The 21,905-nt window shown below is 42.7% G+C and overlaps 2 protein-coding genes across 2 annotated transcripts in view; both read right to left on the reverse strand.

The window, feature by feature from the left end:
• Positions 1–19,079, reverse strand: part of LOC101272219 (leucine-rich repeat-containing protein 37A3-like) — a 31,308-nt gene extending 12,229 nt beyond the window's left edge. Inside the window, 13 exon segments of the mRNA XM_049709507.1 lie at positions 3,904–3,984; positions 4,616–4,687; positions 7,302–8,710; positions 9,411–9,815; positions 9,917–9,947; positions 10,094–10,431; positions 10,792–10,998; positions 11,000–11,221; positions 11,317–11,502; positions 12,936–13,040; positions 13,465–13,763; positions 14,363–14,788; positions 18,783–19,079. Of these exon segments, the coding sequence (XP_049565464.1) occupies positions 3,904–3,984; positions 4,616–4,687; positions 7,302–8,710; positions 9,411–9,815; positions 9,917–9,947; positions 10,094–10,431; positions 10,792–10,998; positions 11,000–11,221; positions 11,317–11,502; positions 12,936–13,040; positions 13,465–13,763; positions 14,363–14,788; positions 18,783–19,068 (4,067 nt within the window). The 5' untranslated portion in view covers positions 19,069–19,079.
• LOC117199237 (leucine-rich repeat-containing protein 37A-like) lies at positions 14,300–15,204 on the reverse strand. The gene has a single exon (XM_033418131.2). It carries the CDS (start codon positions 15,132–15,134, stop codon positions 14,325–14,327), a length of 810 nt encoding a protein of 269 aa, XP_033274022.2. The 5' UTR covers positions 15,135–15,204; the 3' UTR covers positions 14,300–14,324.
• Positions 19,080–21,905: the final 2,826 nt, after the last annotated feature.

Below are 21,905 nucleotides of genomic sequence, written 5' to 3' on the forward strand. Positions count from 1 at the left end.
GTGCTCTGCAATGGGTGAGGCCACAACAGTGAGAGGCAGCATACCACAAAAAAAAAAAAAAAAAAAAAAAGATTTCTACACACCAGCAATGAGTAATCCAAAAGTGAAATTAAGAAAACAATTCCATGTGTAACAGCATCAAAACAAATAAAATACTTAGGGAAAAATTTAACCCAGTAAGTACAAGATTCACACTGAAAAGTAAAAAACTGTTGAAAGAAATTGAAGAAGATCTAAATAAATAAAAAGACATGCTGGATTCATGGACTGGAAGATAGTCATATTAAAATGTCACTACTTCCCAAATCGACCCGTGGTTACATTGCAAATCCTATCAAAATCCCAGCTGACCTCTTTCCAGAAATTGCCAAGCTAATTCTAAAATTCATATGGCAATTCAAGGAAACAGAATAACCAAAACAGTGTTGGTAAAGAACAAAGTGGGAGGACTCACACATCCTGGTTTCAAAACTCAGTTCAAAGCTACTGCAATCACAGTGTGGTACTGGAATAAGACAGGACATGTAAATCAATGGAACACAATTGGCAGTATAGAAATGAACCCTCATATTTATGGTCTATTGATTTTCAGCAAGCGTGCCAAAACAATTCAATGTGGTAAGAAGAGTCTTTTCAAATGATGCTGGGACAACTGTACATCCACACGCAAAATAATGAAGCTGCACTCCTACACTTCACACCATATATGAAAATTAACTCCAAATGGATCAAATATCCAAATGTAAGAGCAAAGGCTATAAAACTCTTAAAAGAAAACACAGGAGTAGTCCTTGCATTAGACAACAGTTTCTTAGATGTAATACCCGAAGCACAAACAACCAAAGGAAAAATAGATGAATGGGATTTTATAAAAATTAAAAAGTTTGTGCTTCAAAGGACACTATCAAGAAAGTGAAAAAAACATATAGAATGGGAGAAAATACTACAGGTGGGAAGAATAAGATGCAGTTGGGAGAAGAAAATATAGTAGTTGCTAGGTGTGACAGTCTCAAAATTTTGAACTATTACAAATAAAACAGCCACCCTAAATCACGGCCAAGGGCAGACCCAAGTTATTTTTGTTTTTAGCGTTTACGCCTTTCTAAATCTGAGAAGCTGCCAGGATTCTAGTACATAGCAAAAAGTGATGACAACACCCTGAAGTGTGTAAGCTTTTGCGTGTACATAGCTATCTAAAGGAAACCAATGCTAGTTGACTGGGGGAGCGTTAGGGCGGCTCTGTGACCACAGCTCAGTTTACCTTCATAGTGTGGCCCCCCTCCCTCACTGATATTCTACAAAATGGGGTAAATAATTTAAAAGGGATAAGGCTTTGATTTTCCTCTTATTCTCTCTTGTTCTTGGTTCAATATTGGTGTACCACAGACAAGACAGCATGTGAATGCACTCTGTCTGGTTAAGTTATATAGCCTTTATACATTGTAGAGTCCTTAAGTTTCTAAAATCATGGAGCTTGTATTGTTAGAACCAATGAAGTGACTAAAAGAATTTTTAAAAATAAGCCATCAGTCTGGACCTGCCCAGGTGAATAAAGGAGAACCACTATAAAATCAGAAAGAAAAAGTATACTTAACATTTAGGATTATCAACCACTGTTCCTTTTCCATAATATATTTCATTCCTGATTTTATCTGAGAGAGACATGATTACTACCACCAGTCAAAAAGTGGTACTTTAGTAATTAATAAGCTCTTGGTTCATCTCTGAGGTAGATTTCGGATTTAAAATAGACTACCACACTGCTAACTACTTCACCTGATGTTTCTCAATAACATAGAAGCTTCATTCAAGAAACCTACTGACTTATAATTACCTGAAACCCGCTGATGAATCAAGGTTTTGTGGGGCCTGAACCTCATCTACTTTGGGAAATCCTATCTAATAAAAACATGCAAAGTTGTGAATACAAAAATCGCTAGGACCCCTCTCAAGACTTTGGAAGGGACCTCTGCAAGTAGGAGCCCTGAAGCCTAAGCTTCATTGAATTCATGATAAATCCACCTCAGCTGAGGCCCTTTTCCAAACTTATTTAATGCAGGTAACTTATAAACACCCCAATAATACGTCATTATAGGTAGTAAAATGACTTAACTCGAGGGTGGCATCTTCCCTTGGTGGCTAGCCTTTGGAAAGAGATGCAATAAAGTTTTTATCTCACCATGGCAAATGTTTCCTGAATCAAATTAGCTTTGTCGATTAGAAAGACTTAGCCCAAAACAAAGACTTACTATAGTGTGACAATCTTTTGAAAGTAACTGTGAATAAGTTTTAGGAGTACAGTACTAATTTATTTCCAACACCAGATAGTTCTGATTCTTTCACTAACTTTTTCGGTCATTAGAGAGGAAAACAAATTCAAAAGGAACAAGTTCCTGCCTCTTCCATTACAAATCTTTTCTAACCTACCACCCATTTTCTACTTCATCCCCCTACTCCATCACCTTGTTACCCTGCTGCATAGATGCTATAATGGCTCTCATCTATGTTTTCCCATCAACTTTCATCTTTCTCCTCCCAGTATGAAAGCTTCTTGGGGACAATGTCCTTGCCCTATGTGTCTCTGTATCCCCAGCACGTAGTACACTGCTGACACACAGTGGGCATGGTACTCAGTGAATGTTTTTGAATGAATTCATTAATTTTTAAACTGTGATTGACTGATTTCCACAATATATTTTCCAGTGTTGCCTACATAACTATAGTGAAACTCTGACTCTTATAAGGAACTCTTGGTGTTACAGGATGTTTAGGAAATGTGGTGAGTTTAAGACCTTGTATTGACACTACTAAAACCTCCTGGTGAAGGGACCTCATCAGCCTGCTCCCCTGTGTGCTGGCAAAAGAAAAACTGACCCTTGGTGCTCTCTCCCCTAGGCATCAGCAAAGTAACAAGGGAAAGGAAGGAGGCCGCTAAAGATAGGCATCTGCAGGAATTGCTAATCCAGCTCCAGACACAGCCTCAACACCTTCATTAACCCAAAATGTGTGAACTGTGTGAAACTGGATTTCTAAACCACAAGCCAGGTAAGAGAGTCTTTTCCAAAGCCAGGTGTAGAAGAGCTCTTTTTTGCCTTGAGTCTAAAATCGCCTTCGGTCCATTGAATGTACCCACTATCATTTCCTTGTGTCATGAGAAATCACAGAATTTTTGAGCTGAAGGGGTGTAAAACCCACACTTCTTATTGAAGAGTAGTCAGCAAAGAACGTATATTGTATTAGGCTACAGCAATGTATTTTCTTTATATTTTTCACACTACAGCTGAACACAAACAATGTCTTTTTCCATATCACAAAGGTTCCTATTGGCCACAAACATTACACTTCAGAGATATATGCTTTTTGAAAAATAATGTTCTGGGTGACTGGGGAATGCCCTGTGGTGTGTGTTCAGGAATTCTTTCTGCTTTACCATTTAAAAGAGCTATTAATGGTTGGGGAAGCACCCACACCATTTGCTCCCTGAAGAATTCGGTGCTAAACTTAGTTCTTTGCAGCTCTGTGTTGCATACATTTTAAGCAGTTAGGAACTTTGCAAATGAGCAGGAATCAAAGTTAAATTCAAAAGTGGAACTTCATGGACCATTCGCATACTGGAGAGGCATCAGTTGGATTCCATGACAATGCTAATTTGAGTGTTTTTGCTTGGTGCCTTTTATTGCCTGTACCAAAGATCAGTAATATGGAAAGCAGGGTGTTTCATATATATGAGTTAAACAAGTCTCTTGGCCTCTTTGTACCTTAGTTTCCTAATTTTAAAGGAAAATAAATTGCTCTCAAGACATACTTTCCAGAATTCATACTGAGCTTACACCAGCTAACCAATAACTGCATGATTTTTTTACACAGTGTTTTTTACATGCATTCATCTTCTATTTCACTTACAACTTGTATAATACCTGCATTCCATGCCAGGCCTGAAACTTTCCAAAGCTCAGTTCTGTGAGTAAATTGCAACCAAGATTTCTACAAAAAAACACACAAGCAAAATAAAAAGAAAAATATATATACTTTCAGAATATTTATCCTCTGGCAATAATTCTAATTTATATATGATGAAACATAACATCACTACTCCCTCCATGCACTAAAGTAATCTCACTGTGGAAGATATTATGATTTATACTTTCATGATTATATATGTGGTGCATTAGATACAAAATAGTAAATGCTCATTAAATACTTGTGTTAAGTGATCCTTATATCTCTAGAAAGGCAGCACTACAGACATTTTGGGCTGGATAATTCTTTGCTGTGGGAGTCTCTCCTGTACACTCTTGGATGTTTACTATCATCTCTGGCCTCTGTCCACTAGATGTCAGTAGCATATACAGATCTGACAAGCAAAAATGTCTCCAGACACTATCAAATGTCACCTGCGTGCAAAATCACCCTGGGTGAGAACCACTGCTCTCTAATGATTCACTCTGACCTGTGTAATAATTCTCACACTAATCTTTGCTAGAGACGAAAAGGATTTGCTACAAAATTTTACTGGTAATTTTAATCATCTTTCAAAATGAGTAACAAATTAATTTTATAAAAAATTAAGCTTTATAAAAATTCCAAATATAATGAAGTTATATTTGTAACTTACATAAACTGCAAAACAGGTAGTAGTTCTAATGTAATTTTTTCGACAGATGGTATTTTATTGCAGGAAAAATCTCTACGAAAATTAAAAGGAATATATTGCTTCAATTTGCTATTAGACATCTAATTAGTAGGAATAACTAGTAGAGGTTAGAATGATAATAATACATAAGAAGCTTTGGTCTAAACTCCAAACCTTAGGAATTACTATTTGAACCTTTCAGAGTTCCTAACCTTGCTTTCACCTCTCTTAAAAGTCTCACATTCAGGATCTTCATAAATTAAATATACAACTATAGATCCTGATAGATTTTGGAGGTAATCTTTCCTGAGAGAAGAAGCATTGATTAGATTCCACCTTTTGTGGTCTAATCAAATTCTAGATTATGAGCCCAAAGTTTTTATCTCTATATATCATTATACTTTCTTCTATTAAAAGGAACATTCTTATATTTACGCACTTCCCAGTACAGTTCTGCTTTTCTACGCCAATTCATTACCAGAAGAAATAAAAGATAACCTTTCACACAACTTAAAAGGAAGTTACTCCTATGATGAATATGTAACGTTAATTCAGGATTACACTTTCTATCATTTTGACTTTTATTCGAAAATACCTACTCTTGACGATAGCTGACTATCTTATTTCCATTGATTCCAGCTTAGTCTCTCATTTCACCTGGATGGGTATACCTGTCTTCTGACTGGTGTTTCCATCTCTACCCTCTCCCTTTCTAAGCCATCCTCCACGCGATCCCCAGATTAACTCTCCGGAAGTGGTTCTCAAATACCAGCATCACTTGTGAATTAATGAAGATACAAATACTCAGCCCTACTCTGGACCTCTTGAATCAGTAACTGTGGGGGTGCAGCTTGTGTTTTCGCAAGCCCTCCAAGTGGTTGGTTCGGTTGCAGGCTAATGCTTGTCCTAAAGCACTGCTGTGGTAACATGCTAGCTTGGCATGTTATCCTTGGCTTGGCCTCCAAAGCCCTAGATGATCTGGCTCCAATCCCCTACTCTTCCCACTTGTACTCTACAGGTACTCAGAGAATTTTTCCTGTGTTTTGCCTTTCTCCCACTTTCCTTTTGCAAACTTATTCTTCCCAAGATGTCTCTCACTGATACCCAATGGCCCTTCGAGGTCCCGTTTAAACAGCATTGCTCTAGTAACAATTTCCCTGATCCAATTTGAAGTCTCTTTTCCTTCTTTTGTGCTCCAGTACCAACTTGTAGCTCTCATTGCCCGTATTCATTTCTTTCTTTAAATATAGCTCTTTTTGCAACCCATTTCCTCTGAGCATAAACTCCTTCAAAGTATGAACTAGGTCCTGCTTATGTGCATCGTCTATCATATTTAAAGCCAACACGTGGACATAAAGCAAACTCAAATATTTATAAAATCAACAAATAGCTGGGGAATGGATAGGAGGAGGAAATGACTGTTTTAAAAGAAATGTAGTTTTATTACTTCATGGTGCCTCCACAGCACTTTGTCATTATGGTTTGAGCTTATATGCTTATTTTGCCTATGAGATCATGAGTTGCTAAAAGGAATCCTGTCTTACCCATCTTCGTGTTTAAAATAAGCCTCCTCTTTTCATCATTTGTCTCTCTTGCTTGAAACCTTGCAGTGGCTGCCCATATCTTACAGCGGAACTTTCAAACCTGCATTGTCGATAGCCAAGGTTTTTCATAATCCTATATTTCATTGTTACCTCACCCAATTATTTACAGCCAGACTAATCTATTAAATTCTGATCATCCCTGCAGTCACACCTTTGCCTAGACTGTACTGCCTATTATTTTTCTTACAAATCACAGCCAATCTTTAAGTCCCAGCTAAACACTGAGCTTATCCATGCAGCCTTCCGTGACCTCCACACCCCTGCGATTACAGGTTCTCGTGAATTACACCACCTATCTGTATTTCTCTTCATACTTAATTATATATTACCTCCCTTTTAAGGCATATCCCCTTTCTTCCAACTTGTCATTGTCATTTCTGGAGACAATGCCATATACTTCTGTGGCTCCCAAAGTACTTAGCCCTGGGTTGGGCACAAAATGGGTGCTACATATAGAAAGCCAGGGGACAAAGATGAGTTCTAGCTATAACTGAGGGATGGAATAATAATAACAGCTACACTAAAATATATGCTAGGCACTGATAGAAGAGCTTTACCTCCCAATGAGATTGGAGTCATTGGGAGATTGAGGAGTCATAGGAGTCATCCTATGAGATGATGACTACCATAATCTCCATTTTACAGATGAGGAAATTGAGTCATAAAGTTAATAAATGACAGACCTGGGTTCAAACCCAGGTAGTCTGGCTCCGGAATTTCTACCCTTAACCACTTTGTTGTATTACCACCAATGAGATGGGGAGAGGGACATGTTGCTATAAAGACGATGGAATAAAGATGAGAGAAGGTTAGGTGTTAAGGAATTAAATAATGGGGTAAAAAATGGAGAAGGAAAAAATAAGGGCAATTAAAAGTAAAAGACTGGAGGAGAGGGAAAAATGGTAAGGAGGAGAAGGAAGATAAGGAATCATTGACAAACAAAAGGTGAAAACAGAAAGTCAGTCAATGTGGATTGGGGAGAAAAGGAGGACCCAGGAAGACCTGAAGAAAGGCTGCCATGTCAGGCAAGATGCAGAGAACAAATGAGGAGAGGCGATCCTTACCTGTTGGTGAAGGTGCCATTGTAGGTGTTAGGCTCTGGCTCAGGCACTCTGTGGAGCTTCTGCTTTGGGCTAAGACCAACACACGACAGCATCGCATTTGTGCAGGTACACAGCTCACATATGCTGAAGTTTGTGGTGGCATTCTGTTCCGGCTGCTTCTTTTCTGGGGTATATTTTACACCAGGAAGGCCTGTGGATACTGAATACTGAGTCGAAGGAAAAAGAACTGTCTCAGATGGCATTGGTTGCTGAGATATGTTAACTCCCAGGCCCACAGGTAGAACTGTGACTTGAGTCAGGTTTGGTTGTGCAAGTGTCACCTCAGGGTGTTTTGGAGGGGAAGCTGTAGTCTGCTGTAGGGATGTACAATGTCCAGCCTCCATAGTGGATTCTGGAGTGGTGGTTTGCTCTAGGTCCACATAATGAACTCTGACGCTGGATGATGTTGAATGCTGACCTTGATCCTTACTTGGATTTGGAACTGTCACCTCCTGCTGGAATGGAGATTGAAATACAACGTCCTGAGGTGCCTCTGGAGGCTGTGTTGGGGTGTCCTGCATGATTGGATAAGGTACAGTCTCCATATTGCATCCTGCAGTAATGGTAAGTTGCACATCCATAGGTTGAATTGTGAGTTGAGTCAGGTTTGGCTGTGCAAGTGTCATCTCAGGGTGTTTTGGAGGGGGAGCTGTAGTCTGCTGCCGGGCTGCAGAATGTTCAGACTCCGTAGTAGGTGCTGGAGTTCTGCTAAGCTCCAGGTCCAAAGGTTTAATTGTGATACTGGGTGATACTGGATGCTCAGCATGATCCTGATCTGGTGCTGGAAAAGTCACTTTGGAGTACAATGGAGACTGAGCTACAACTTCCTTAACGAGCTCTGGAGGCTGAGCTTGGGTCTGCTGCACGGTTGGAGAAGGTTCAACCTCTAAACTGGATTCCAGAGTTAACGTAAGTTCCAGGTCCAAAGGTTGAACTGTGACCTCAGTTAAGGTTGGATGCTGAGCCTGAACTTGCTCTGGATTTGGAAGTGTCACCTCGTGGTATGTTGGAGGATCTATAGTCTCCTGCAAGGGTGTGGAATGTTCACCCTCCACAGTAGGTTCTGGAGTTGTGGTAAGCCCCTGGTCTAAAGGTTGAACTGTGACACTGGGTGATGCTGGACGCTCAGTGTGATCCTGTTCTGGTGTTGGAACTATTGGGTTCTGATATACTGGAAGCTGAGCTACAAAAACCTCCTTAGGTGGTTCTGGAGGCTGTGTTAAGTTATCCTGCATGGTTGGAGAAGGTTCATCCTCCTTAGTGGGTTGTGGCCTTATGGTCAGTTCAAGGTTCAAAGGTTGAATTGTGACCTCTGTCAAGGTTGGATGCTGAGCCTGAACTTGCTCTGCATTTGGAAATGTCACCTCGGGCTATGTTGGAGGAAATGCAGTCTGCTGCAGGGCTGCAGAATATTCAGCCTCCGTTGTAGGTTCTGGAGCTGTGGGAAGGCCCTGGTCCAAAGGATTAACTGTGACTCTGGGCAAGTTTAAATGCTGAGCTTGACCCTGTCCTAGTGTTGGAATTGTCATCTCATAATGCACTGGAGTTTGTGCTACAACCTCCCTAGGCGGTGCTAGAGGCTGAGATGGGGCCTCCTGCTCAGCTGGAGAAGGTTCTGTCTCTTTAAGGGGTTCCAGAGGTAGGCCTGGGAACGCCTGTTGGACTGGAGAAGATTCCATGTTCTCAGGGGGCTGTAGAAGGTGAGGAGGGTCCCTTGAGGGACTGGAAATGGTTCCACCTTTGCAGGGAGTTCTGGTGACTGAGCCTGAAGCTCCTGCTCTGTGGGAGAAGGTACCACCTCCTTCGGGGGCTACGGACATATAGCTGAGCTCCCCTGTGGAACCGGAGACTGAGCTGGGGCCTCCTCCTGGATTAAAGAAAGCTCTATCCCTCCAGGGGGATCTGGAGTCTGAGTAGGGTCCTCCTGCTGCACTGGAGGATGTTCAACCTCTTACTGGGCTCTAGAGTTAAGACAACCGCAGGATCCATGGGTTTAACTGTGGTATTAGGCAACACTGGATGTTCAACTTCACCTGGACCTAGAGGTGAGAATGTCACTTCATTATGTACTGAAGGTTGAGCTGTACCATCTGTAGAGGCCCCTGGAGGCTGAATTGGGTGCTGATGCTGCACTGGAGAAGGTCCAACCCACTCAGTGGGCTTTGGATGCTGAGCTGAGCTCTCCTGCTGGCTTGGAGAAGGGTCAGTTTCCTGAGGAAGCTCTTCAGGTTGAGTTGGGGCTCCCTGCTGAACTGGAGAAGGTTCAATATTCTCAGAGGGGGTTGGATGCTGATCTGAAAACTCTTGCTGGACTGACAAAGGTTCCAACTGCTGAGGGGAGACTGTAGACTGAGCCGAGGTTTCTTGTTGGGGTGGAGAAGTTTCAACCTCATTAGTGAACGCTGGAGTTACGGTAAGTGCAAGATCCACAGGTTTAACAGTGACATCGGGCCGCTGCAGAAGCTGAGCTTGACCCTGACCTAGAGGAGAAACTGTTGTCACAGGATGCTCTGGAGAGAAAACTTCAGTCACATTAGAGAGCTCTGGAGACTGAGTTGGAGAGGATTCCACCTCACCATGAGACTCTGGATGCTGAGCTGTGGCTTCCTGCTGAGGTGGAGAAGGTACGTCAGGAGCCTGTGAGAGCTGATCTGGAGTCTACTGCTGGCTTGTGGCAGGTATAACCTCTTCTCCACGATGCTCTGGATACTGAGCTGGGGTCTCCTCTTGTACTGAAGGTTTATTATGTGTACTGTCTTCTGGAGTGCGGCTGGAGCCTCCTGTTGAACTGGCAAAAGTTCAACCTCCTCAGGTGGCTGTGAAGGCAGTGTGGGGGCCTCATGTTGCACCGTAGAAAATTCTGCATTAGTAAGGGGCACTGAGACTGAGCTGAAGGCTTGTGCTGATTTGGAGAAGGTCCCACCTCTGGAGTGGGTTCTTTCGTTATGGTAAGCTCCACATCTGCATGTTTGACAATGACACTGGATAAGTCTGAATGCTGAGCATGAGGGTGACTTGGAGGTGAAACTGTCATTTCATGATGCTCTGGAGGTTGAGCTGGCTGTTCCTGTTGAGTCGGAGAAGGTTCCACCTCCCCTGAAGGAGGCTCTGGAGGCTGAGCTGCTTGCTCCTGCAGGGTTGCAGAAGTTTCTATCTCTGCTGGAGACAGAGCTGGGATCTCCTGCTGGGTTGCAGAAGATTCTGCCTCATTAGGGGTCTCTGGATAGTGAGCTGAGGCTTCCTCCTTGGTTGCAGAGGTTTCAGGTTCTCCAAAAGACTCTGAAAGCTGAGCTGGAATGTCCTGCTGGGTTGCTGTTTTCACCTCCTCAGGAGGCTCTGTAGGCTCAGAAGGCTGAGTCGGTTGATCCTGTTCACTTGGAGAAGGCTCAGCTTCCACAAGAGGCCCTGGGGGCTGACCTGTGGGCTCCTGCTGGGTTGGAGAAGGTTCAACTTCCCCCGGAGGCTCAGAAGGCTGAGCTGGTTGCTCCTGCTCCCTTGAAGGCTCAACCTCTCCAGGAGGCTCTGGAGGCATAGCTGAGGTCTCTTGTTGGGTTGGAGAAGATTCTGTTCCCTCAGGATGCTGAAGAGGTGGAGTCAGGGCCTCCTGCTGAGCTGTAGGAAATTCAGCTTCCGTAGTGGGCTCTGGAGTGATGGTTAAGTTCCAAATCCAGAGGTTGAAGTGTAACACTGGGCAAGTTGGAATGAGCGTGACGCTGAACGCCAGGTAGAGATGCTACCTCTTCATTCACTGGAATTTCATGTACATGCTCAGTAGGGAGACCTGGAGCCTGAGTTGGGGCGTCTTGATAGAGTAGAGAAGGTTCACCTCCTGAGGGCCTGCTGGACGCTGAGATGGGGTCTCCTGCTGGACTGGAGAAGGATCAACCTATTTAGTGACCTGTGGAGTTATGGTAAGTGCCAGATCCATAGGTTTAATAGTGAAATTGTACAAGTTTGACTGCTGAGCTTCATTTACCCCATGATGTGCTACTGGTCGAACTACAAGCTCCTTAAGTGTCTCCAAAGGCCAGGTGAGGGTCTCTTGAGGACTTGGAGTTTCTAGTTCCTCAGGGGCCTCTGAAGGCTGAGGTGGAGGCTCCTGCTGAAGTGGAGGTGGTTCAACCTCTTCAGTGAGCTCTGGATGACGAGTTTGGGCCTTCTGCTGGGATGGAGAAATATCTCATCCTCCTAAGAAGACTCCCCGTCGTGTAGCTTTTGTGCCATACTTTCCTTGCGTGTGGTGTTGAGAGGCCTATATGTATCCCTATGTCAAAGTGGCTGCGTTCTCCCGAAAGAGCCCTCCTAGAAACAGAAAGGGAAATATTAATTCTGCATCTCCCCTGCTTTCTCTGGCCACAGTATTTTCTCCTCCTCAAACTTACCTGACTCTCACTTTCCCCTGAGCTTCTCTTACGCAGCAGAAATCGAAAAAAGCCCCTTGGAGGAAAACACACACAGTTAGTGTTACATGTCATTTTTCATCTCTCTCACAAAGTGTTATCTCTGGTCTTAATCAGGACTAAATGGGTACCTCAGTCCATAATCACAATGAGCAAAATCACAACAGACCCGGGACCTTGAAAATCATTGCATGCATGCTGTCCTTCCAGAAGTTCTCTGTGTCTGTCCAAAATGGCCCCCTAGTGTCTCTGGGGAGACTTTTACATGTAGCTTAGCATGGAGTATAGGCAGGATTTTCAGCCCCACTCACCTTTCTTGGTCCTTGGCCAAGTGACATCGTGCAGAGAAAACACTGCACAACGGCGCTGTGCAGAAACACGTTACTCTCTAGATGCGCTTCACACCAGTTCGCTTTGGATATAGTCGCACAGGCAGCATTTGCTGGGGGTGTGGGTGTGGGGAGAAGGTGCTTTTATTTTCCTGGCTGCTCTATCCTATAAGTTGAATCACACCAAGTAAACACCTGAAACCAACGAGCAAAGTTATCTATACCTCTCTGACTTTCATACTGCAGGCTGTCACTGAGGTGTCAGTGAATTGTGGGATCAGTTTAAAGGCCATGACCAGCAGGGAAACACAAAATACTCTTTTTGAATACAAATAGAAGAGAAAAACATCAGAGTGCACAATAGTTTGTTTCAGAAACTACTTATGTCCATATAGTATGTGTATACTGAATTGTGACATAAAAGGTAGCTCACAGCCCAAGCACAGTGCGATTAGTAGAGAAGCCCTCAGTGGAAAGGGACCCTCTTCTTTTTGATAATCACTAGCAGTATGACCACGGGGCAAGATATTTTCCCTTTCTCCTTCTCCATTTCCTTATTATTAAAGGAAGAGACAAACTACTGTCTAACACTTCTCTCGGTTAAAATTCTATGAGGTTTGGATAAAGGGAATAGAGAGTAGGGGCATAAAAAGCAGTAGGATGAGAAGCGAAGTTTCCTTGCCAAATTACAGAAGGGACTCATATGTTCTACCTTTTGTCAGCTTTGAGTGAGGCCAGCCCCTACATCCCCAACCATGTGTATACAGCCCTCATGATTAAAGAGAAGAATCAAGTAGGAGGAGGAGGAAAGGTGGCTTTGATTCTCAGTTTGTGGGTTCTGAATCTGAATTAATTATCGTCCTTACCTCAATGAGACACAGAATTGTAACCAAAATCGTCACTACTACAGTTACAGATATTGCCAAGATGAGTTTGTTGTTATAGCCATATCCTGGAACTTCTTTTGTGAGCTAAAAATAATAAATAACAGTTTTTTTAAAACAAGGAGATGGAAGGGATGAAAGCTAACTATTTTTAATCCTATTCTAAATGATAGTTAACTATTCTTAAAATACTATAAAACCCAATCCTTTCAGGCGAGTAGCTTCTATAAGAACAAGCCAAATTTAATGTTATTAATCTTACCATTAGCAATTTCTTCTACAATTTATTTATCTACACATTATTTATCTTGTGGTATGTCTTTTCTCATCTACCCAAGGAATAGTGGCACACTCTCTAAACGAGCAAAGTGGGAGATCACTGTCTTAGCCAGCTTCATGGCTGAAGAAAAGATACAGACTAGGAGCCCATGGTATTCCTGCTTGGGCACGTTAATGGCATGTCCTAAACTGACTGAAACTCCAGCTCCCATGTGTCAGGGGTTATCCTCACCTCACTTGACTCCTGCTCTTTCTGCTCACTCTGGGTTTCTGTGCGCTCACTGATATAGTTGTCAGTTTTCCACTGGTCCGTATGCCATTCCGCTTTCGAAACATTTACTTCTTGCTGCTTGCTGAGAAGTTTCATCAGGAGGCCTGTTTGAGACATGAGGTTGGCACAGGCCAGCTGCACGTGGGCCTCTGAGCAGTCCATTTTCAAAGTCTGGATAACATGAGAAATGAGCCTTCGCATGTCATTATTGGGGATGAGGGACCAGAGCTGCTGGTTTAGCTGAGTTTCAACTTGATCACCTGGGGATGTGAGCCCAGGGAAATTGAAGCCTGTGGGCTTGGAGGATAATTCAGTGCCCATCTTGTGGTACTCCCATTGTGTTTTGTTGGTGTGTTGAACAGTTGGCATACTGTTGTTGCAGCAACAGTAGAATGTGCAGTGAAGACGTTCCTATGCGTAGTGTTTCCAGGGTCGTTTCCTCCTGGCAGAGTAGAATTTCCTCTAGAAACAATTTCTTCAGAAACATTTTATGCAGTATTGTTTTCAGAAGTAGTGTGTTCTGTAGGATGGTTTGAAAGAGAAAATAATGCTGGAAAAGGATTTTCCTGAGAAGGCACTTCTCTTGAAGGTGAAACAGCCTCTCGTGGAGGGGAATTTATGAGACTCCTCGCTACAGAGACCGGACAGGTTGCAAGCATCATTCTACTGAGTGAACTTTTCTATCTGAACTTTCGACTCCTTTTGACTTTGGGTTTTATGTGGACCCGATGAGACTGAGTTTTATGCAAGATATATTTTTCACCAGAAGGTGAGATTAGTTCAGGAGACGCAATATTTCTAACTCTAGCCTTTACAGCTTCTTAAACAAAAATAGTGTGGGATAAGTCTTTTGATTTGCTTTTAACCTCAGATGGGGATTTTGGACGGATGGAGGCAAAAGGCCTGCCCTTGAAGTACTGTTTCAGGGAAGAGGAGCCTGCTGCCTTGGGTTCCTTTATGAATGAAGACTCTGCATTGGACGACTTTCCCACCAGCTTCCTGGGCCTCTGCACCATGAGAAGCTGTTTCAGCTTTCTTGGGGATGGCCTCCTGAGCCTTCTTTCTTCGGCAGTGTTCGCCACAGATTGCTGGGCATTCCGTTTCCTCCTGACGCTCTCATCTCCCACTGCTTTGAGGTGCATTTTCTGTATGCCCCTTGGGCCCCTGAGGACCCTGTTCACTCTCAGCAGCTTTTTCTCTGTACTCTCAATCTTTGCTAGGCTGTCTTTCTCTGGTTGGGCAGCTTCCAATTTCTTTTGAAAGATGTAGAGTTTAAACATGGCACCTAAATGGTTGGAACGCGTATGCGTGGCAGGTTTATCTTCCTTTTTAACCTCATCAAATTTTTCTTCAGTTTCTGCATCTAACAAATTTTCCAGAAAGTGAAGTTTCTTCCATTTATTTTTATTAGTTGAATTGCTGGATACAGCTTTAACAGAAGGGCTCCTTGTATTGATTTTCAAAATGCCCAGTGGCATATCTCCATCTTGTGTATTTGAAAAAAGACGTTGAATGAATGGTAATAATGTTGATTCCACATCTCCTACATTTCCCTCTGAGATAAAAGGCAGTATGTAATTCAGTGCACTGATAATATCACTTTTATTATTAAAGTCCAGCTGCTCATTCATGAAGCCTGACAAGCTGACAGCACTTTATCTGAGGATGCCCTCTCTGACTCAATAGTCAGCTCGCTGCTGTTCTTCTTCCTAGCTTGTAACGCCTTTATCAACGATCCTTCTGCATTCCCTATAGATGTTTCTTCATCTGTCAAAAATAACTGTTTTTGATCATTGAAGACTGATGGGAGAGCTTTTAGTCAGTCCACAGCCAAATAAATTAGGAATCAGTCAACGTTTGAGTGCCACTTAGGAGAAAAAGAAACACACACTTAAGCCTATGACTGACAACAACAAAATGCGAAAAAGATATCTCTTGAAAAAGTGGCTATCTACTCAGAAAATTCTGTAGCATGAAATACACTAACTGTATTCAGGATTACTCCACTGGTTCCCAGGGGCCAGAACTGAAGAAACCCCAAGGCTGGAAGACAAATATTCCCCTACTCAGCTGGACTCTCTGCAGATCTACTGTGACTCCTCAAATTTATATACCCCATCCTGTCCTTCCTCAGAGGCAGAGGAGTGTGAGGCTTCCTCTATCCACCTCTTTAGTGTGCTTGTGTCCTTGCTACTATCACAGATGACCACCACAACAACCGCCATTAACAGGTCGTCATCTGGACATTTTCTTCTCCACCCACCCACCGAGTCCTTTGCTCAGTCCCTGCTCCCACATATCCCAGCCCTCAAAACAGAAGGCTCTATACAGAAAAAAACCCCACTATGTCCGCCCAAGCTCTTTGCTAAAATTTGGGCAGGGATCTGGGGTATAAGAGATTTGCCCAATTTTAGGCCACCATGGAATGTTCAACAAATCAATGGAATAATACTTGAGGTCCAAAATGCAGAAGGGAAAAAGCAACTTCTGTCAGATGGCTACTTTGCTTTCATTTCATTTTACTTCTAATATTTCCAGCTTTACTTGGGGAACCATCCAAAGCTTCTGACTGTGTGAAGGTAATATATACCACTGTGTAGCCGGGCTTCTCTTCCAAAAGGATTAAAAGTATTTTTCCTGAGGGTCAAAGGAGGAGGGAAGTGTCATGAGAAAGGAGGAGCATGGGCTTGCAGAGAGCCCCAAACTGGGGAGAGGAGATCGGGGCACTAGGGTCATAGCACTTAACACCTCTGATCTTGTTTCTCCTCACCTGTACAAGGAAATTAAAAATGCCTTTTCTGCCCACTTCTGGGGGAGAAGGGAGTAATACAACTAGTAAAAAAATTGTTTGGGGGAGTTCCCTGGTGGTCTAGTGGTTAGGACCCGGCACTTTCCCTACTGTGGTCCGGGTTCAATCCCTGGTTGTGGAGCTAGGATCCCACAAGCTGTGTGTCACAGACAAAAAAAAAAAAAAGTGTTGAAAATCAGTAATATTGTCTTTATATAAGTAGCAAAGTGTTATTATTTATGATGTGCTCTAGATCAGTGATAGAGACCTGTATTCAAGCTACATGGGCATGAAAGCACATTTTGGAAGTCACCAAGTTACTGCCAATAAATCTAATGTATAGCAAAATAGTTGAAAGCCCCTGAGTGTTTTGTGGATAGAAAAGCTTGAGATTCAGAGCAAGTTCGGAGCTGGACAGTCTAAGAATAAACTAGCTCTCCCATCCATTAGAAGGGCTAGGTAGCAGCTTCCTGTTATGGAACCAGAAATCTCAGGCTCCAAATAGGACATAAAACAGCATCACTTGCACACTTTATAAAATTGCAAAAACAAACAAAATAAAAATATATTTACACCTGTCCTATAAGACAAATGGTACTTGAGACCTAATGTATATAAAATCAGTTTACAAACTGTGATGCACTCTATCAATAAGTTCTCATTTGCAGAGAGCATAGCATAGTATATGTGGCCATTAATGTTAATTCCCTTCCCGCTTCCATTCCTTTCTCTTGTCCCTTTATGTATGTGGATCAGTAACATTATTAAGCTAACAATGTAACTGAGCAACAATTAGCTTAATAATGTAACCAACACTCTGATTCTTACCAAGGGGGTAGTTCTTAGAAAGTTAGGGAGCTGGATCTCTGAATGAATTAATTAAAATAATGAAATTACATCATTAATTTTAAATTAATTTAAAAAATTATCATCATTGATTACAAATAAAATTAAATTAAAAATTTATTATCCCACAATTGAGACTCACCACAATGTGTGACTTCTGTCAGGCATTCACTGTCACAATGCAGCTTGACTGTCTTACAGACAACCTCAATGGTATTTTTAAATTGGCAGAGGCAGCAGGCTATACGGCTAGGTAAGATCCTATAAAGGGAAACACAGATAATTAAATTCCTGGTAAAAGAGTTACTTGAGGGCTTCCCTGGTGGCGCAGCGGTTGAGAGTCCGCCTGCCGATGCAGGGGATGTGGGTTCGTGCCCAGGTCCAGGAAGATCCCACATGCCACGGAGCCGCTGGGCCCGAGAGCCATGGCCGATGAGCCTGCACGTCTGGAGCCTGTGCTCCGCGACGGGAGAGGCCACAACAGTGAGAGGCCCACGTACCAAAAATAAAAAAAAAAAACAGTTACTTGAGTAGGTAGAAGAGGTAGGCCAAGACCACCACAGACCAGTTAAAAAAGGAGTTCTTGGGGCATATGGACTGGAGAACTGAATAGGGGCCGGTTGGCCAATTGCTGCTCTTGACTGTTGTAAATAAATATAGAGGAGGAGAGAGGTGCCCAACAGAAGGATTAGGATGGCAGTAGATATGGTATGCCTAGAAAAAAGGGAATAGGGATTACAATTGGGTGACATTGATCTGTAGTTTAATTCAGAAGTATCTCCTTCCAACCCAAAAGCCTCACTTTGGGTTGAGAGGACACAGGAAGTAGGCAAACTTCTAAGAAGAGTCTGAATAAGACCGCACCTTCTGGAATCCCTTTCTCAGGTCCCATTTGTGAGTAGTAATATATTAGAAGTTATTCTAGTAATAAAAAAGCATCATGTGGTTAAACAATAACAGAGATCTCATTGGCCAAATCTAGACAAAAGGAACATTCCAAAGAATAACATTATTATTATAATAAGCTATAACATAGTTAATTTTTAAAAAAACACATGAGTTCTCGGTAATACTCAAAATGAAGTGGGGGACCACTTCTGTAATAGAATAATGTCAGCTAATAAATGCAAAATGGATGATAGAATAGGAAAGTGTCATCTTGCAACTATCAATGTAATAATCGATTCAGACAAAGATTATCATTGATGCACAGTTGGGTGAAGAGTTGTTTGAAAGTAGGATCTTCACTGCTCCCAAAGTATCACCCGACAGATTATTTATCAATTACCAAGGGGAAAAATAACTTTACCATGGAGAGATATGGAAGAAACCACCTTAATCAAGTGATCAAACTTAGCACTGGGCCATCCTGCTGGGATGGAGAAATTTCAGCTTCCTCAGGGGGTTCTGTAGGTTCATCTCGGCACCCCAAAAAATCCCTAGGTAGGCTGTCCTCAGGATAAATGGCATCCATACTGGGATCTAAATAATCACCCTGCAACTGTCGTTCTAGACCCTGAGTGTTGTTTTGAAATTGGCCTATAGTTCCAACAATAATTTTGTCAAGCCGTTGATGCTGAACTAGATCTTTCTTCAGGTTTGGGGGGTGAAACAGTAAACTTCATTGGTTTTGCGCTGTTACTACCTAAAGGTGGAACAAGTATTTCAAATGACTGGTGACCTTCAGCCTCGTCTAGACCTATCTGTTTAGTCTTACTTTTGTGTAGAGAAAGGAGAACCAAGGGCTGACTTTGATCCCAGTCTAGCACTGGAACTGCCTCTGGGAGCTTTTGATGTTGGGTTTGCTTGTTATTCAGATCCTGATGTGGAACAGCAAACTGATCTGGCCCTGTAGACAGCTCTCCAACCGAATCCGTGTCCGGGTATGGAACCCCAGTCTCAGTCAACTTCTGATGAGGCAGGGCCAACATCTGGACTGGAGACAAGGACGTTAAGTAATTAAAGCCCACGGCTTCTCCCAGGGGGGTAAGGGCATGGGGCAATTTGGGAGGAGGGTCTGAGGCCTGTGAAGACCAAGCCTCTGTCAGCCGCGGGGGGTTGGGGGTCACCTGGACGGAGCCCAGGGCCCACTCCGGAGGCTGAACTGCCTGGACTAGAAGCCACCGTCCTTGCCATGTGAGGAAGAGCCGTGACAACCAATGGCACAGCCAGGACATAACATGCGGCGGCTCCAGGGGCAGTGACCCAGGCCACTGAGGAGCCGGAGCCACAACCTGCGTCTGAGCTGAACCGCTATGCCAGCGCCCACGCGAAGTCTCACCTTAGCAACCGCGCGCCCCGCCCCCGCCTAACGTCCCTCCCATTATTTATGACGTCTTTAGTTACGCCACCGTTATTAGGCTCGTGTGGAGATCCAATCCGCGCCACCAGAGTGGGCCTTTTTCCTAGAGTCGCCAGGGCGCAAGCCATCCTTCCCGTTGGAAAGGCAACAATTACCTTCTGCCGGGCCCTCTTCGCAACCCCGCCCTGCCCTCCCTGACCCCAAACAATGAGGCGGGATTTGGCCTGCAGACCCGAGTGACCCCAAACTCCAGCAGCCCAGGGGTGGAGCGGGGAGGGAAGGATGCAGAGCGTCCCAAGGAAACAAAAGGACCTGGCATTCTGGGAAATTCAAAAGTGCTAGACCAGTTCTGGCAAACTGAACTCTTCCTCCTCAAAGTTGAAGTCTGAGAGACATTCCTGCTCCCTTTGGCCACACGGCTGACAAGAAAATTAGCTGACCTGCAAAATGAGCACCAGTTAGGGTGGCGGGAGGGGAACACTCCTTACAATTATGCTAAAATGTTGCCATTTCCTCCAAACTCTCAGTATTCACGTCTCATGATTCATTCACCACTCTATTATTAGGGGGTCACCACTGAATCAGGGATGACTCCAGAACTTCTGTAGGAGGGATTTGGGGCGGGTGAGCAATTCATTCTGGGAAAGAGAGTCTAAAACCAAGTGAATGGCCCCTTACATTAGCATGGGAAAACTTCACCCATCCCAACTTGTCCCAACAGAGCCATTAATCTAGAAAAAACTACAGTGTCACTTTTCAGAGGAATACCTTGTGTGCACATATGGAGAAGATACTTAGAATGTTAAAGTCAGCATGTTAAGTAATGTTCTTGAAATACTGTAACTAGCACCCAGTTTACTTTCTTCAGAGTCCTTTTCATAATCTATTTAATTTTAGTTCTTTTTAATTGTCTGTTACACTTTTACACCTAAACTTCAAGAGAGAAGGACCTTCATCTTATCTCCACTGCCAAGCACATAATGGTTTCTAAATGGAACTGATTCCAAGATTGGCCTCATTTAGGAGTGGATCTCTTGTTATAATCAGGTTTCCAGAATCTTTAGTATCAATACGGAACCCTTTCCTCTCACATTTCATAGGAAGCTAGACTTCTTAAAGCACAAACATGGATACGTTTCAAGTTTCCTTGACTGATTTAAATTGAATTGAAATAATTATTTTGTACGGGAAAAATTTTCAAAAATTTTTCATTTTTCCGAACAAAACCACCTTTTCTTTCTCTACTTTCTTCCCTTCAAAACAAGCTTTGCAACATTGGGGTGAGTAAAATAATCAGAAATCTAGCCAAAAATTAAGCTCTCAGTGACATGAAACACATTTTTTGCTCCTTTTAAATAAAAATCCTATATGCAGTACATTAATGTTTTCTTTCAGAAATCAGGTTGACAACTTAATCCCTAATTCGAGGCATCCATATAACTGGTTTACAGGAAGGTTCTTTGGCAAAATATTTAACACAAGATACATATGAGATGCTGAGATCTGGGTAATATACCTTACTTGAAAGGCATGAATAGTTTTTAAACAGTGTAGCATAATCACACTTAAGACCATAGTTACTTTGTTCCCAAATCCTTGCAATTCTATTTGAGGGGAGTTCTAAAAGGCCTGTGTCTTCTCCTGTGTCCACAACCATAGACGTACACTGGTGGTCCTCAGTGCTGCTCTCCACTCTTCAAATAAGGGGCCAGAGACAAGGCCCGGGACTTGGAAAAGTCCTAGAAATTCCCTGCCTCAAAAGCACTTTCAGATTTTCACCATTTCCTAAGGAAGACAGAACTTAGTAGATATGCGGAAGTCTTCCAAATCCTGCTGGTTGTTTTGAATTATGGCGACATTGGCTGTGTCCCCCTTGAGCTTTTATCTCCACATACTTGAATTAAATCCTGTGGTTCCTCTTCAGTTCTAGCATCTGTGACCTCTTCACAGGGTCTATATGCCACAGCTGTTTTACCACTTTCTGTAATAAAGTTAAGAAGGATCAATTCAGAAGTTTTCTTGTTCTAAAACTTCCTATATACAATGGTAGCACCGAATTAGACATACTTTTGACTTCTAAAAGCAGAAAATAATAGCATTTTCCTAGAAGTTCCTTCATGTGACACTTCAGTTTTTATCATAATTATTTGTGAAAACATATATAAGAAGTATCAACTTCGGTTCAAAAATTTATGATCTTAGAAATGAGAACTAAGGAATAAGGACATTGAAATTAAAAGCTGTGGAAACAAAAATGTTCAATCACAATACAATTAAATAGGAAGGCATTAGGTGGGAGTCAAAGTGAGTTCAAACCTGGGAGAGATACCAGTGGACTATAATAGATACTTCCTATTAGAAGCAAGGCAAGTGCCTACTCCTTCGAACAAAAATTCTACCAGATAAAATGAACAAAGCTTTGGAGACAGAGACAGAGAGACGGAGCATTTGAACACTCTACTGGCA

The sequence above is a fragment of the Orcinus orca genome, chromosome 1 (assembly GCF_937001465.1).
Source record: "Orcinus orca chromosome 1, mOrcOrc1.1, whole genome shotgun sequence".
Lineage (NCBI taxonomy): Eukaryota > Metazoa > Chordata > Mammalia > Artiodactyla > Delphinidae > Orcinus > Orcinus orca.

Bases quoted from the DNA above. Each gene is read 5' to 3' on its own strand.
- LOC117199237 (XM_033418131.2), bottom strand. From the start codon at position 15,134: ATGAATGAGCAGCTGGACTTTAATAATAAAAGTGATATTATCAGTGCA.